The following is a 15,414-nucleotide window of genomic DNA, read 5'->3' on the forward strand; positions in this document are numbered from 1 at the left end:
GCATATCGTCATGATTATCTAATCAGAATAAATGGAACTGGTTATGTGGTTGCCCAGCAACATTGATCAACATTGTTCTGCTAAGGTGTGAATATACTGGTCATGGGATTGCTAATGATGTAGAAGTATGCTTTCTAGTTTTAGTGATGCCATACAGAACTACCGTATATAAGCTCACATTTGTGTTTCCTTCATAGGGTTTTAAATTGCGATCTAAGATGATCCACTGTTCAGAATCATTTAATCTTGTTCCCTTTATCCCTTATCTTGAGGCCAGTCATCCTCCACTCTCGGCCCCCCTCTCTGCCCCCTGACTGGTCAGCCTCTGCTTGTGTGGGAGGAATGGAGAGCTTGCTCGGGACAAGTTTTATAGTTTCCGCGTGTTCCAGGAGAAAACTTATCAAGACCGCCGTTCTCGCTATCAGAACTTCCGGACGTCTGCTCCACAGAGAGCGTCAAATCTGAAACCAGCTGAGGAACTTAAACATGGTAATATAATAGCACTCTGTTATATAACATTTGTGTACACATATTCAAATTATTACAAAATCCAGGTGTAGGTGTCAGACGACCAAGACCAAGTCAGACGTGTTGTTGCTCCAAGATTTTTCTTTCCTTTAAATAAAAAAACATGCAGGTGTTTTTGTTGTAGATCCATGTTTTTTTTATTAAGAAAAATAACTTATTTGCATCAACACAATCAACATTAACATTCTCTTTAAGTTCCCTTCACCAGTTTATGACCTAAACTCAGGACAAAACTCAGCTATTCTTTAAACATTAACTGGCCCTTGCTGTCACAGAGGGTAATAGAAATTTTATATTCTTAGTTATATATAACACACACAAGACAATAATCATATTCTTTTTAATGGTCTCTTTTACAAGAGACATTACACAATCAAAACAACCCATTAAAGATAAGTAAAGTTAAATGTATTTCTTCACTAAGCTGTTCTTCACAGAAAATTCATTTACATAGTCTTTTCATGTTACCTACTACGTATTATCTTAGCATGAATATCTTATTTCTCTCTCCCCCTCTCTCTCTCTCCCATTCTCTCTGAGAGATAAAAAATGCAGACATAGGTGTGAAGAGAAGGCCTCCTACTCTGGCACAGAGCCGTATGTCCTGACTCATTGGGGTGCAGTCTATTTTTAAAAGCTCGTCTCTCTGTGACTGCGAGGGAGGACAGAAAATAATTAGCCTTCGGACGGCTGAAGGAAAAGCTTGCAGTAGCGCCGAAACTGCAGAGGCAAGCAGGGAGGCAGCAGAGTGGCTGATTAAAGATGAAGAAATTGTTTGTAAAAGAGAGATTGACCACCACTCCATACAGCACAGGGAGGAGAGGAGGGGCTGATTAAAGATGAAGAAAGTGTAAAAGAGAGATTGACCACTCCATACAGCACAGGGAGGAGAGGAGGGAGCGCTTAACAGGGCTTACTGTGGGCCTCCCTTTTCCACATCCCAGACACTATAAAGTACACAGTCTTTATGTGGTGTGTGTGTGTGTGTGTGTGTGTGTGTGTGTGTGTGTGTGTGTGTGAGTGACTGGGGGAAATGAGTTGATAGTTGACAGGATTTTTTGTGCAAAATCATGCCAATACCTCTTTTTCATGCTCTATAACAGTTCATATTTATGATTAGTGCATAAATTACTACTCATAAGAATGCCACCTCTCCCAGCCATCAGTATTCATTGACTGTTCAACAAACAACTCCAGACTATTATTCAATTTTCTGGGAAAGACATAGAAATCAAGCCTAAACTCTCTCTCTCTCTTTCTCCATTGTTGCAGCTTCCTTCGCCTTGTCACACATTCCTTTGCCAATTTAAAAGACACTGGGGGTGCTGCTCAGAGTGAATAATCTTCCGCATACTCCAGTAGAAGTTCAGCCCAATATCTGATTCCCTAAATAATGCATATGATCTCATGTAATTGCTATGAGACCTTGCATAAGACTTTAGGAGAGCCTTAATGTTCAATGATACGTGTCTGCATGCAGATTTTTTATGGTATGCTGGCTACAATTATGACTCCTTTGGGAGAGCATCTGAAAGTTCTAAACATGTGGTTGCTTTGATACTCATCAATGATTGTCTATTCTTACAAATCTAACTGTAACCTGCAAGTCATGATTAGTTTGTGATTCCATTCATCATCCATATCGCTTCATTGTATGAAACTATTGCTTAAACAATTATAAACCGAAGAATTAGATGAATAATAGACCATTAACTACAAATCTGTGGTCACATTTGTCCATTACATGCTCGTACACTTCATGCAGCATTTCAATTCTGTTTCTTGAGGGACGCTTGCTGAGAAGATGTTTTGCATGGTTCTCTCAAAAATGAATGTCTTTCTGTGGCTTTTTTTTTTTAGAGCATGTCTTGGTAAAGAGGATAAAGACATGCTAAAACGAAAGCCTGAAGCTATTGAATTTGCAAAACAATCCTAATAAGAACAAGCAGAGGCAACACTCAATAGCTGAAAAAACCCTGCTTACTTCAAGACACGCTCCTTCAAGTTGATGCCTTGCCACGTGCCATGACACCAAATTGCATGCGCACTCACACGCATAACTATATAATGGCTTCAATCTGTGTTCATTACTTATGGTAGCTTTTAGCCAACAATGGTATTTGCATGGGCTTTCCATGTTATTAATTTGTCACTTTTCCCTATCGGCTATATTTCCTTCCACTGGTGTACTTCGGCTCGAAGGCTCTACCAAAGCTCCGACTGGTTTATGACACCAGCGATAGCATCGGGCTAATCTGTGTGTGCGGTCAGATTAGCGCGCTGCAGCATTTGCATGAGTGCGGGGATGGGGATTTGTCTATCTGCCTGGACACAGCGCTGCAGGTCCACACGGCCACTGGAAAGTCCTCTCCGTGGTGAGAGGCACAGAGGATGTTGAGCAGAGCATCCCACGCCAAGGAGCACTGTGCTCCAAACTGCACGCAGACTTACAGCCCTGTGCAGCACACAAACACACACACACACTGCACACACATACAGTACACACACACACACACACTGCACACATATACAGTACACACATACACACATGAGCAAACACGCACACACGCGCACAGACACACACACACATACACATGCACACGCATGCACACACACACACATGCACGCACACACGCAGGCACACACACGCACACACACACGCACACACACACGCATGCACACACGCACGCACACGCGCACTAATGCACCTACAGACACACACACACACACATACACACACACACACACACACACACACATTCACACACACACACACACACACACACACACACACACACACACACACACACATGCACACACACATACACACAAACACACACATGCACAAATGCGCAAACACAGTCAAACACACACACCAATACAAGCACATGACAATTACTCACACACAGACTCACAGCTCTCACATGTACACTCAGACACATGCACCACTCTCACACACTCTCTCTCACACACACACACACACACACACGCCATCCAGACCCTTAGGCATAGACAAGTCAGTTGCTTATCTGTCAGCGTGGGCAAGGAGACCAGCCATCAGGGAAACAGACAATCCCTCAGAGAATGGGACTCAGTTTCAGAGGGGACAGCACCAAGAACATCACACTGAGTCACTTCCGGAAACTTCTTTGACAGTGCCATGTTGAAATGTGCAAACAACTACAATGTACGAACAATTCTTGTAGTTCAAAGGCATGTGAGGGAATGATAGTGTGATTCTGAGGCATAATATATAATATATGCCTTTCTGCACTGCTGTTGCAGTAAATGGATTTTTTTTATATGGTTTCTTCCATGCTTACCCCCCATTCTCTCAGTCCCATTTCCCCATGGTTGGTTTGGTCTTGATCATTTAAAGCCTTGTAAATCAAAAATCAAAGAGCCACTTACAGTAATGTTGTTTTGCTAATTTTACCACAAACATTCACATGTCCCTCATTGTGATTTGTTGGGACTGGGATTTCTGCCAAACCCTTTAGCCGTAGGGTGTGTGTGTGTGTGGATGGGGGTGAGGAAGCTTCGCAGTGGTCACATCCTTCTTCCACGCCCCCACCTCCTGGGCCGGAGAGAAGCAGGGAAGTTCTGCGCAGCGCTGGAGAGTCCCTCACTGCAGGTCACTCTTTCCATGGGCTCCCAATCCACTGTCCCTCCTATCAACAGGGCATGCAAAGCAGGAGACCCAGAACCTTCTATCACTTCTTTCCTAGTGGCCGCAAAAGATTCCTGGAATGTGGTGGCCGCAGTTGTATAACTCACAGCCACCCATAGCGTGCTGAGAGCAGGGAGGGGCGGGGCCTCCCTCTGTGACATCACCCCCCCAGCGGGGATATAAGCGTGTGTACAACACAGAGCAAAGCAGCACTGCACTAGACTCACTAGACACACACACACACACAAACACACCTGTGCAATCTTCACTCACCCCTGCACTCAGCCAGCGAGCGTAACGTTTACACTCAGCACCCACAGAGGATTTCTTCTTCTCCCTGAACTCTGAGCCCTCAGATAAGGACAATGGCATCCGTACACACCACCATCCTGATCCTCCTCTCCGTGTGGATGACTCTGCAGACAGGTGAGTCAGTTCTGCTCTGATGAGAGACGAGTGTTTTTAACATGTCTCTAAAGAGACTGAAAAAGGCTTTATTGCCTACATGTATTTTGCTTACTGAGTCGTTGTGTCATCATGTGTGTCTGTTTTCGAAATTATGATCATAAGATGCGGTAGCCTACTGTCAAAGGCTTAAGTAGTGATTTGATTTGTGAACTGCAAAAGGGAAAAAATGGAGTGCTTCAGATTGCATCCCATCATGAAGTCATGATGTGCTCATCATTTTGTTTGAAGATGATGAAACTTAATTAAAAATTAATTATGCTCAGAACTGTGACTCGAAAGCAATGCACCCTTGGTTATTTTTCAAATTTTCCCACTTTATCCATGGTCTTCTGGACACGATGCCTTGTGATTTCACAATGCCAGTAAAACCAGTCTGCTAGCATCATGATGACATGATGTAATTGTTCCTCAATGCTAGTCATATGCCTGTTATAACTGTAATTGGTAGGCTTGTTTCACCAGAGCTTGTGAATAAATGTTGATGTTACTGGGCTACCTACCCAACCTTAGCCAGGCATTTAGGTTGAAATGGTTCTGTGCCATCCATGTTATGTCCATATTGTCATATAATTAAATCTCCATGCCTCAGATCAGCGATGTGTTGCTACAAAACTTATGAGACAGCGATGTTATGCTGTCTCATAAGTTTTATAGCATCTTGAGAGCAACCTTGAATTTCCCCTGGGGATCAATAAAGTATCTATATATCTATCTATCTCTACCTGTAATGAAATGTTTGTATCTCTGGAGGAATAATCTAATATTCTGGGCAGAAGTTTCTTTGACGTGTGCAACCATCAATTCACAGATCACTGTTCACACGCAAAGTGTGTTTTACCAACTTTAGTGTGTTTGTGGGGGGGGGCACATGTCAAAGTTGACTAAGAAAAGATATGGGGTATTTGCCTTCTCCATCTGTCATGAGGGTGATATGCACAGTGACATGGCATATATGCTGCCCAGGTCACATTGAAATAGCATGAGTAGGAAAAATGTGTAGCTGTCATTCTGAACAAAAGCATCAGAACACATTGCTTCACGAGCAACCTAGTCTCTCTTTTGCTCTCAGCATAAGTCAACACCAGGTACAAAACACCTGCACATTTAGATATGTGCCTCAGTATTCCTGTTGAAATGCTCCTCTGTGCTTGAACTGCGCTACTGTTCCGCAGTCAAATCATCAGTAATGGGAGCAGATAACCTCCTGGCTCAGAGGGGCTCAAATGGAATGGAACAGTAAATCGTGATACAAAAGCTGGAATGTCAACATGGCGACTACTTTAGAACTGAATTGTCCAAAGATGATTTGTACTGGAAAGTTCTGGAATGCAGTACCCTGGAAAGTGCATGAGAGTATTGTATGCGAGTGTGTATGTGTGTGTGTGAGTGTGAATATGAGTGTCTATGTGTAAGGCATAATTTATGATGGGGATAACTCAATCCTCAATGTCTTAGCAAATAGCCAAAGAGGTATTATGTCAGAGAAACTCTTTCAGATCTTCGCACAACCCAAAACTTGATTAGCTACACCTACGCCACATACTTTGCAGACTACATTCCTTTCGCCAATTTGTGTCTCCAACTTACTCATGTTGATAGGTGGAATAAAGACCATGAGACACTCCGGTTAATCAGGTCATATTTGGTGTCCAACCAAACTGGTACATTAGATACAACAGGTATCATGATGTAAGCAGTAAGCTTACCCTTCATTCTATATAGTATCTGTTTAGCTATTAGCCATTCATACTGTATGACTCCTTGTGTGTCATGCGGACAATTATTCATGGTAAGACTGTAAATCATGTAACAGGTTAATGAGGTCAGATTAAATATATTTTCTGTGACAGGCAGCAACAATAGGCCATGCTCCCTTAAGTAAGTAAACGAGTAAGTGAGTGAGTGAGTGAGTGAGGGAGAGAGGGAGTGAGTGAGTATTCCTGAGCATCTCTTCTCTCTCCTCCAGGTCTTGGGTTTCCGCTCTCAGGGGGGCCAGATGCCGGTGGAGCTGAGGGTGTCCCCCGGGTCCGCAACAAACGCTGCTCCTGCACCAACCAGCTGGACTCCGAGTGCCACTACTTCTGCCATCTGGACATCATCTGGGTGAACACGCCAAGGTGAGAAAACACACGCTCACAAACAACACACACACATCAGTTGTCCTACACGAACCAACCAACACACACACACACACACACACAGAGAGAGAGAGAGAGAGAGAGAGAGAGAGAGAGGGAGACTCACAGAAAGTATTATGGACACTCATACACAGACAGAAAGAGCCCAGACGTGGACACATCCAGGCATGCACTCATCTACATCTACGCCTTCACATAGTTTCGGTTGGAGCCTTTTCAGACTGGTGAAAAACGACACCGTGTGATCAGAATATGTTCAAACCAAAAAATGTCAGTCCAATCACGTGACATCATTTATTCAAGTCACTGTTTTGAATTCTAGAGAAATAAATCAGGGTTATCCCTGGAAATTGCCTGGCACGGTTTAATCTTAATGGCACCCACTATCATGTAATTATGATTCACAGTGTGATTGTTTCTTAATGATTTGGCAACGGCCCATATCTTCAGTCACATCGACACACAGTGTAAGGACAAGGTCCAGGAGAGGAGCTCTTGTTCCTGTGTGCCTGGTTGTAGAGAGGGTCTGGAAACACTACCGCATACTGACTCTTTCTCTCTCTGTTTTTCTCTTTCAATTTCTCCCTCTCGGTGCATCTCTCTCTAATCTGCAGTAAAACTACAGTTTATGGGTTGGGCAGTGCTCTGAGTCGGCGGCGGCGGAGGTCTGTGGGACGCTGTTCTTGTGCCAACCCTGCCGATCACACTTGCAGCCGGTTCTGCTTTTACAGGTGAGTTTGTGTATGTTTGTGGGTGTGTATGTGTGGGTGTGTGTGCATGTGTGTTTATTTATGTATCGGCCACAAGGTCATTCAGCGGTCACCTCCGTCAGTTCTTCAGAAGTGTCATAAAACCTTACCACTTGCCGGTCTCTTTTTGCCGTTTTCGCCCTGACTTATGTGCGTGTGTTTGTGTGTGTGTCGAGGGTGTGTGTGTTCTCTCTCGTTATTATCCCATGGCCCGAGGCTAATGAGAAACGCTCGCCCAGACTCTGAGTCCTCCGCTGGCTGACATAGGCATTCCCCAAACACAGACAGCGAACACAAATGTTATGATTGGCCTATACTGACACTGGGCATAAAAGCCAGTGGGAGGTATTCAAGAACGAATCAGGGATTAATCATTCCCAGGAGTGACAGTTACAGATAATTAGCAATGACAAGAGGCCTATTATATCCATACATACTGAAAGGGCAATGGATTTACCATACCTTTGTTGCCCAACTGCAGTGCAGACATACAGTATAGTGTATCAAAGTGACATTCAAACATGTGCACACATGTGTTCAGCTCCAAAAGAGGACATGTTTAAAATGAAAAGTTTGATGTAGGGCAGCCGTGGCCCACTGGTTAGCACTCTGGACTTGTAACCGGAGGGTTGCCGGTTCGAGCCCCGACCAGTGGGCCGCGGCTGAAGTGCCCTTGAGCAAGGCACCTAACCCCTCACTGCTCCCCGAGCGCCGCTGTTGTAGCAGGCAGCTCACTGCGCCGGGATTAGTGTGTGCTTCTGTTCACTGTGTGCTGTGTGTAATTCACGGATTGGGTTAAATGCAGAGACCAAATTTCCCTCATGGGATCAAAAGAGTATATATACTTATGTTTACGAAAGTAAACATTATTTTGACTCTTTGTCTAATATTATGCTATGGTCTTTTTCCCTAGCTCAGAGAATCCTGCCATTGTATTGGTTAAACCATGGCAATCAGAACAGGAGGCCGAAACAAGTGTGCTGACTGTCCAGAGATCTCCTCAGGCTTCTGGGCCAGAGCAACTGGCCCCACAAGAGCCCTTGAATGGAGCGCGCTCAGAAGCGTTGACCCTTATCAGGTAAACATCTACAGTACTAGACACAATGAAGCTTGGAGCATTTAATGAACTTAACTGAACTTCACTTAAATGTAACATTAACTAAAGCACTTAATGTTACAAAATGATGGTTTTACATTCTTTTTGACCTGATATTAAATATTATTGTTTTTTTAGGGAGCTCATCCGTGACAGTAGCCTGGTGATGGAGGAGGCATCCCATCCCAGAAAGAGAGCCCCCTGGGCCCTAAAGCCTGCCTACACATAAACAGCAGCTGGAGGGACACAGAGAGATGAATGCGAGCTCAAGAACAAACAAAACAAAACACTCTCCGGTGGGCGCCACAACAGGGGCTGCTGAGCTGCAGAACAAAAGGAGGTGTCCCGAGACGGCCGTGGAGATGGTTTTGGAGTCACCACAGTACCGTGTGCTGTTCTAGCTCATGCAGACGAGATGGCAGCAGACGTAAGGATACGGGACACACCCAAGGACAGGCGCCGAGGCAGAAGTGCACTGCAGAGTACGCAAACACAGTGCACGACACAGCGTAGTCAGAAGTCTGTGGAAGAGACTTGCAGTTTAGGGAGCAGTAATGTGTGTGTGTATGTGTGTGTGTCTGTGTGTGCGTGTGTGTGTGTGTGTGTGTGTGTGTGTGTGTGTGTATGTGTGTGTGTATATGCACATTGCTTGATCCTCTTATGATATAAAGCCAAATAGGGTTTTAAGTCAGCCCCACTAGAGCCATGGTGAACCATCTCAGTGATGCACTCTGGTTTAGAGAAAGTGGGATGGGACACTGGTATGTTGTCCAGAGGGAGTGTTTTTGTTGCACTCAATAACACTATCTCAATCGTTTTTACAGGCTCCTCTTCTCTGGAAGCTCTAGAAATGAGTGCAAAGGTTATGATATTATGACTTAATTGCTAGAGATAAATTTGCACTGGTGTAGGTTGTTTTTTTCTCCAAAATGCACTGAGGGCAGATGATGAAGGCAAACATTTGTGTGTGTGTGTGTGTGTGTGTGTGTGTGTGTGTGTGTGTGTGTGGGTGGGTAGGTGGGAGTATGTGTGTGTGTATTTATGTGAGAATGTATGCTCAGGATTACATGTGTGCACGTGTGTTTGTGTGTTTGTGTGTGTGTGTGTGTGTGTGTGTGTGTGTGTGTGTGTTTTCTCTGTACAAACAACCTTCACACTCTCTGTCCAAACAACCTTCACCTGATCATACCTTTATCATACATCTGCATGGTGTGTTTTAGCTCCATGTTTAGCCTTAAAACTAAATGAAAACATGGCTCAAAGTGTGAACACCCACAGCTTGCCGCTTGCGTCATGTATTCCTCAGCTGCCATAGCTCTGATGTGTTTGTTATGGCAACACGTCACAAAGAAAAGGTACTTGCCAAAAACTGGTGGAATGCATCATGCTTTGGTTGAATAGAGATGGGAACTTGTTTATTGTTCCAGTTAGTCATGTCTAATGGTCCTTAGGTGAACTGGAGGAACAGGGAGGAGGCAGGATAGGGGTAGACCCTCTAGAGAGGTCATGTAGACTGTAGTATTTAATTAATTATCAATTATACCAGAACCTCCTCAAAATACTGTAGTTTGGTTTCTATTTAGGGGACCATAGTGGCACTTTGTATAATCCTAGTCTTCAGTAATAATCATTACTGCAGATATTATTTACATGTAGAATTTATTTATGTAGTAATAATACATTATTTATTTTGTTTATACTCATGTTATATCACGTTTTATTCAACATTATATTCCATCTTGTTTGAACGACACACTCATTAGATAAATCATTGTTTAACCAGAGTATGTTTCACAGTTACACAAATTATACGGATTTATTTAACATGGATGTAATGGATGTGTTCAATTAAAATAAAGCACATTAATCTAAACACTTATTTTTGACTTTTCTTAATTTGTTGTTCTGTTTATCTGATTTGTGGATCCTGCTGCCAAGAAAGTAACAACAATCTGAAACCTGGTTTACAGACATACCAGAAAGAAATCTCAGGGGTAAGACCCATGCCAGAAACCATGTTTAAACTCATGCCAGAAACCATGTTTGTAATGAAAGTATTACACTACCAGCCTCTTCACAACCTTATCCTGTCATCAGTAACTCAAAGATTAATGATGGTTCTGGCCAATTACTCTTTTTTAATAAATAGAATGGATCACTGTCAAAACACAAATCCAACTTGTAGATAGTGGCAACGCCCTCATGAGACAGTCCCATCCAAGGGGATTGATTGGTAGAGAGATATCATGACAGCATTTATTTTGCATTGAGTGGTGAAGGGAAGCCACCAGCAATCACAAGATTATCCCTCACACAAATACACAGAGAAGCCAGCTGAACAGGAGCTAACATGCGTGAGGTGAATGTCAATGTTGACTAAGCAGAACGCATAAACACATCAGACAAGGATGAAACTCCTGATGCTTCCAATGTGGAGTGATTTCACAATAAAAAGCAATAAAATAAAAAAAAATGAATCAGTTCCAGCAAGCTCATAGTGACATCACATCACTGTTCCATATTATTTTCTGGACATAGAGATGTGTTAAAAAACAACATGAGTTGTGTTGTATTTCCACATATGAATGAGGCCTCAAACAGATCTGGAAATATTTTTCCTGTTTACACGTCCATATTGCACAACGGAATTGGGTCACATTTAACTGACGGTGTAAACATAGCCTGTGTCAAGTGTCATTAAGTGTCCTAAGATGTTTGTCCATATAAAGTGTAAGGCCTTTTATGCATGCATGGAATGGGTTTTCCCCCTAAGCTGGTTAGTTGTTGTTGGTGTAATTGGGCTCCCTTACCCAACCTTAGCCAGCTATTTACAATGAGATGATTCCAGCCATGTCATACTCTAAATGATCTTAATGTTCACACAGTCAGGTACAATGACTTTTAAATATTTGTGGATCTGGTTATATGTCTTGTTGAGATACAATATCAGCTGTGCTTAGATACGAGGCAGCAATGAGTTTCATGAGGGTGTTGCACAAAAAACAAGTCTTATGTGCTTCCGACGACGCATTTTTATCGCCTTTATATATGACTATTGTACAGCACACACCCATCTAGCGTGTGTACACCTTTGGTATAAACATTGCCCTTACAAAAGACCTACTGTATGTAACAGTGACTTGTGGCCTACAAGGGTTTATAGACTGCAGACCAACTGATACCCTGCCTCAGGTTTCATAGAGAGGTCACTGGACCCACTTCGGTTTCGCTAACTGACTCTTAAAAGCCAAGTGGCGTTAGGGCTGCCAAGTGGCCAAGCTCATGTACTGGGGGAAAAACAGGATGTCATTTAACATTCCGTCTGAAGTTCTCTCCACTGAATGCAAGCGAGTGGAGAATGAGCGGAAAAGTGTGTCAGAGGTTATGGAGAGTAAAAGATAGCAAGTAGACAAACATTGATAAGAAACTGATTAAATGATGTCTTGTTCCCTCTTTTCTCTCAATATTCAACCCTGTGATTGTACAGTATCCAGCAAGTGTGCTGTATGTGGCTGTTCAAAGTCATTCAACTCAATCATGGTAGGTACAATATGTTGGAATTTGGGCCCATCCCAATACCTCCCCTTCCCCTAGATTTATGCCCTAACCCTCATTTTTGTGTGTGCATGTGTGTGGGTAGGGTGTCCCATTACTTTAGGGAGCAAGGGGGAGTGCTATTTTCTCCTTAAAATCAACCCTCAAAATATTGCCAGGACCGATGCAGGCTTAAAACGAAGTGGGAGATAAAATTTCCCAGGATACCATGCAAACTCAGTGAGCCGGCCAAATTTTTCAACCAAGATGGCTGACAACGCTGGAAAGGAACAATTGCTTTGCTCTTATATTTTCGCAAATTAGCATATTGAAATTTCAAAATATGTTGGAATATGTTAGTTTGATGCACATCCAAAGGACTGTCGAGTTTTGAACACTAATGTTAAACTAATGAAAATATCTCACAAAGCTATCTGACGATGTTCATGATATCTGCCGAGTGCTTTGAGAGAGTCTGCCCATCAAATAACAATATATCTGATCTGGGTAGTTTCGTCAATATTTAGGATGTGTGTTCCGGCATTCACATGAACACGAATATCTCTGTTGATTAACCAGACGTAGATAAACTAACACAGCCCACACAACAGCCAACACGACCGCTGGAACCTGCATTTTCCTGAATGAAAATAGTAGTAGGCTACTACCGGTAGACACGTCGATGCTGCGCGTGACATAGGTGAGCATGGTCGCTACTCTAATTTGCATATAGTGGTGTCCCATTTCATAGGGAAAGATCTTCACCCCCACTTCCCTAGTCGAGGGGACTTTACTGTCAAGGGCATTCAAAACTAAGTGGAAGTTTTAAGGGGGGAGAAATGGGACGGGCCCTTAGTTTGCTATCTCTTGGTTTGTTTTTATTTGAGAGGACTCATTTACATTACATTTGTGATGCGATGTAGGAAAATCCTTCACATGGTGCCCTCAAATATCCTTGAATTTTGCTCCGTTACAACCCACTCTGGTGAAATTTCACCAACTTAAGATTCTGATACCATCCTGGCAACATTCTCGACACTGTCCCCTAGTAAAATCCTGGATACCATCCTCCCAAAATCTTGGATGTTGCTAGGATGGTATCAGAATCATAAGTTGGTAAAATTGCACCATGTGTGACTTACAAAAGCAGACAAATCAAGGTACAGTGTGTATAAGAGACAATAGTGCAACAATAAATACTACCTTGCATAAGAACAACTATAGGATGCCAGTTCAGAGTTGAGTTAAGCCAAGGATGTATACAAGAAGGATATAAAGGATATTAAGAGCAAAATCAAGTGTGTTAGGTTGTTAGTGATGTTATGAGAAGAGGTACTCTGGAAAGAGTTGGGTCTTCAAGAAGCTTCTGAAGATAAAGAGGGATAACCTTGTTCTGGCAGCGCATTCCACTGTTTGGGAACTACGGATGAGAATAGTCTGGATTGATTTGCGTTCATTGAAGGAGTGCAGTAGTTGGGTGGTAGCATATGCCTTTACAAGAACATTCAAGTAAGTGGGTGCAGAACTGGAAATCACTTTTGTAGGCAAGCATTATTTATCTGAATTTGATGCAGATGGCTATATGTAGCCTCAGATGGTAGCCTTGATGAGCAGTGGGGCAATGTGTGTGGTTGATTAAAGTCCACATGCGCCACTATGTCAGGAAGTATCGTGAGAAGTGAGAATGAGCCGAGAAACACAAAATGCTTTAGAGCAATTTGACATACACACGCCCCCCTCAAGCACCCCCCTCAAGCCATGCCGGCTAGCTATAAGAACAAGCAGCGATGGTTACATTTTCACATCATGGCAGAGCCAGTTGATGATGTAGGGGGAGTTTCGTAGAGAAACAAAAGTGAGAAATCGGCAAAGAAATGACTAGTTACAGAGCGGGCCTTTATATAGACGTTCAGCTGAAGGTGTTGTTCCTTCATCCATGAGGATGTGTCTGAGACACATTCCAAGATCTGTGCCGAGATCAAGGGGTCATCTGGAGGGAATGACAGATAGAGTTTTGTATCATCTGTGTAGCATTGATTATCAGAGTCAGCTATAGGACCTGGGCAGGTAGATCATTCCCCTGGAGAAAGTACATGTGAATTACAAGCCAAAAGAAACTGAGAGGATTTCTAAAGAGCCATGTCGACTGAAAATATTACATAATTTCATTCAAATAGATAGGCTACTGCACAATTGCTGTAAAGCAATTTGGGATTCTTTGGAGAGAGAAGTTCAACTCTTCGGGGGAGAGAGAAGTTGGAAAGAAGGCTGATTCTTCATAGATGGGTAGGAGACCGCTGCAGTGGGCACGCCATTCTCCCCATTTAAAGACAGTCAATGACTTTGAAGCTGTTATTATGACCGCCCGCAAGAGCTTGCCGGCGGTCATATAGGTTTAGTCAGATTTTTTTTTTTTTCTTTTTCGCATGCCCAAATTTCCGTCAATGATTCCCCGGACACTGAAAGACCGGGTACATCGAAACTTGGTGGGCATGTAACCCCACATGGATAGCATGGAAGCATCGTTTTTCGTTTTGATCTGTAGCCCCCGCTGGACTGGACCCCGAAAGGAGGGTAGGGCAGACACAGTTTTCTGTGAATATCTCAAAACCTAGGGTTTAGGAGGACCATTTTTTTTTGTATGTTGATCTCAAGGGGCCATGTCAACCCATTCCATAACCACTCATTTCATGTATAGCCACCTAGTTAAACACAAAAAGTAAAAATTAGGTGTTGTAATTGAAGGTATCTGTGACCTAACATAGTCAAAACTGCACGAAATTGGAAGTGTAGGATCATTATGACACCCTCTGTATGCACGCCAAGTTTTGTGGAATTCCGCTCATGGGGGCCACACAATAAATTAATTTATGTTACTATACACCAACTGGCCTGTAGGTGGCGGAGACAGTTTTCTGTGAATATCTCAAAACCGTGAGGGCCTAGGAGGTCCACCTTTTTTATGTATGTTGGTCTTAAGGGGGCATGTCAACCCATCCCATTACCACTTATTTCATGTATAGCGCCACCTAGTTAAGGTAAAAAACTTGCATAGGACACATTTAATGAAATGCCAGTTACAATCAACTCATAAATATGAAATTCATGGAGAAACTGCTTCATGCAAAGAGCTCAGCAGAGAAGTGAAAAAGGCAGAAGCTATGGAAAACTGGGGCGTAGATTAGAAATGATGTGGTATTGTGTCTTGGTACCTGCTATGTCCTCCTAGCC

The 15,414-nt window shown here is 43.0% G+C and overlaps 1 protein-coding gene across 1 annotated transcript; it reads left to right on the forward strand.

Moving 5' to 3' along the window:
- Positions 1 to 4,421: 4,421 nt before the first annotated feature.
- Positions 4,422 to 10,503, forward strand: LOC125306087 (endothelin-2). The gene is made up of 5 exons (XM_048261239.1): positions 4,422 to 4,624; positions 6,633 to 6,783; positions 7,419 to 7,535; positions 8,467 to 8,631; positions 8,788 to 10,503. The coding sequence occupies exons 1-5, from the start codon at positions 4,564 to 4,566 to the stop codon at positions 8,876 to 8,878; spliced, it is 585 nt and encodes a 194-aa protein (XP_048117196.1). The 5' UTR covers positions 4,422 to 4,563; the 3' UTR covers positions 8,879 to 10,503.
- Positions 10,504 to 15,414: the final 4,911 nt, after the last annotated feature.

Source organism: Alosa alosa, chromosome 13 (assembly GCF_017589495.1).
Source record: "Alosa alosa isolate M-15738 ecotype Scorff River chromosome 13, AALO_Geno_1.1, whole genome shotgun sequence".
Lineage (NCBI taxonomy): Eukaryota > Metazoa > Chordata > Actinopteri > Clupeiformes > Clupeidae > Alosa > Alosa alosa.

Coding starts and splice junctions, on each gene's coding strand:
- LOC125306087 (XM_048261239.1), top strand. CDS start 4,564: ATGGCATCCGTACACACCACCATCCTGATCCTCCTCTCCGTGTGGATG. Junction 6,784..7,418: donor ATCTGGGTGAACACGCCAAG/GTGAGAAAACAC, acceptor TCTAATCTGCAG/TAAAACTACAGTTTATGGGT. Junction 7,536..8,466: donor AGCCGGTTCTGCTTTTACAG/GTGAGTTTGTGT, acceptor CTTTTTCCCTAG/CTCAGAGAATCCTGCCATTG.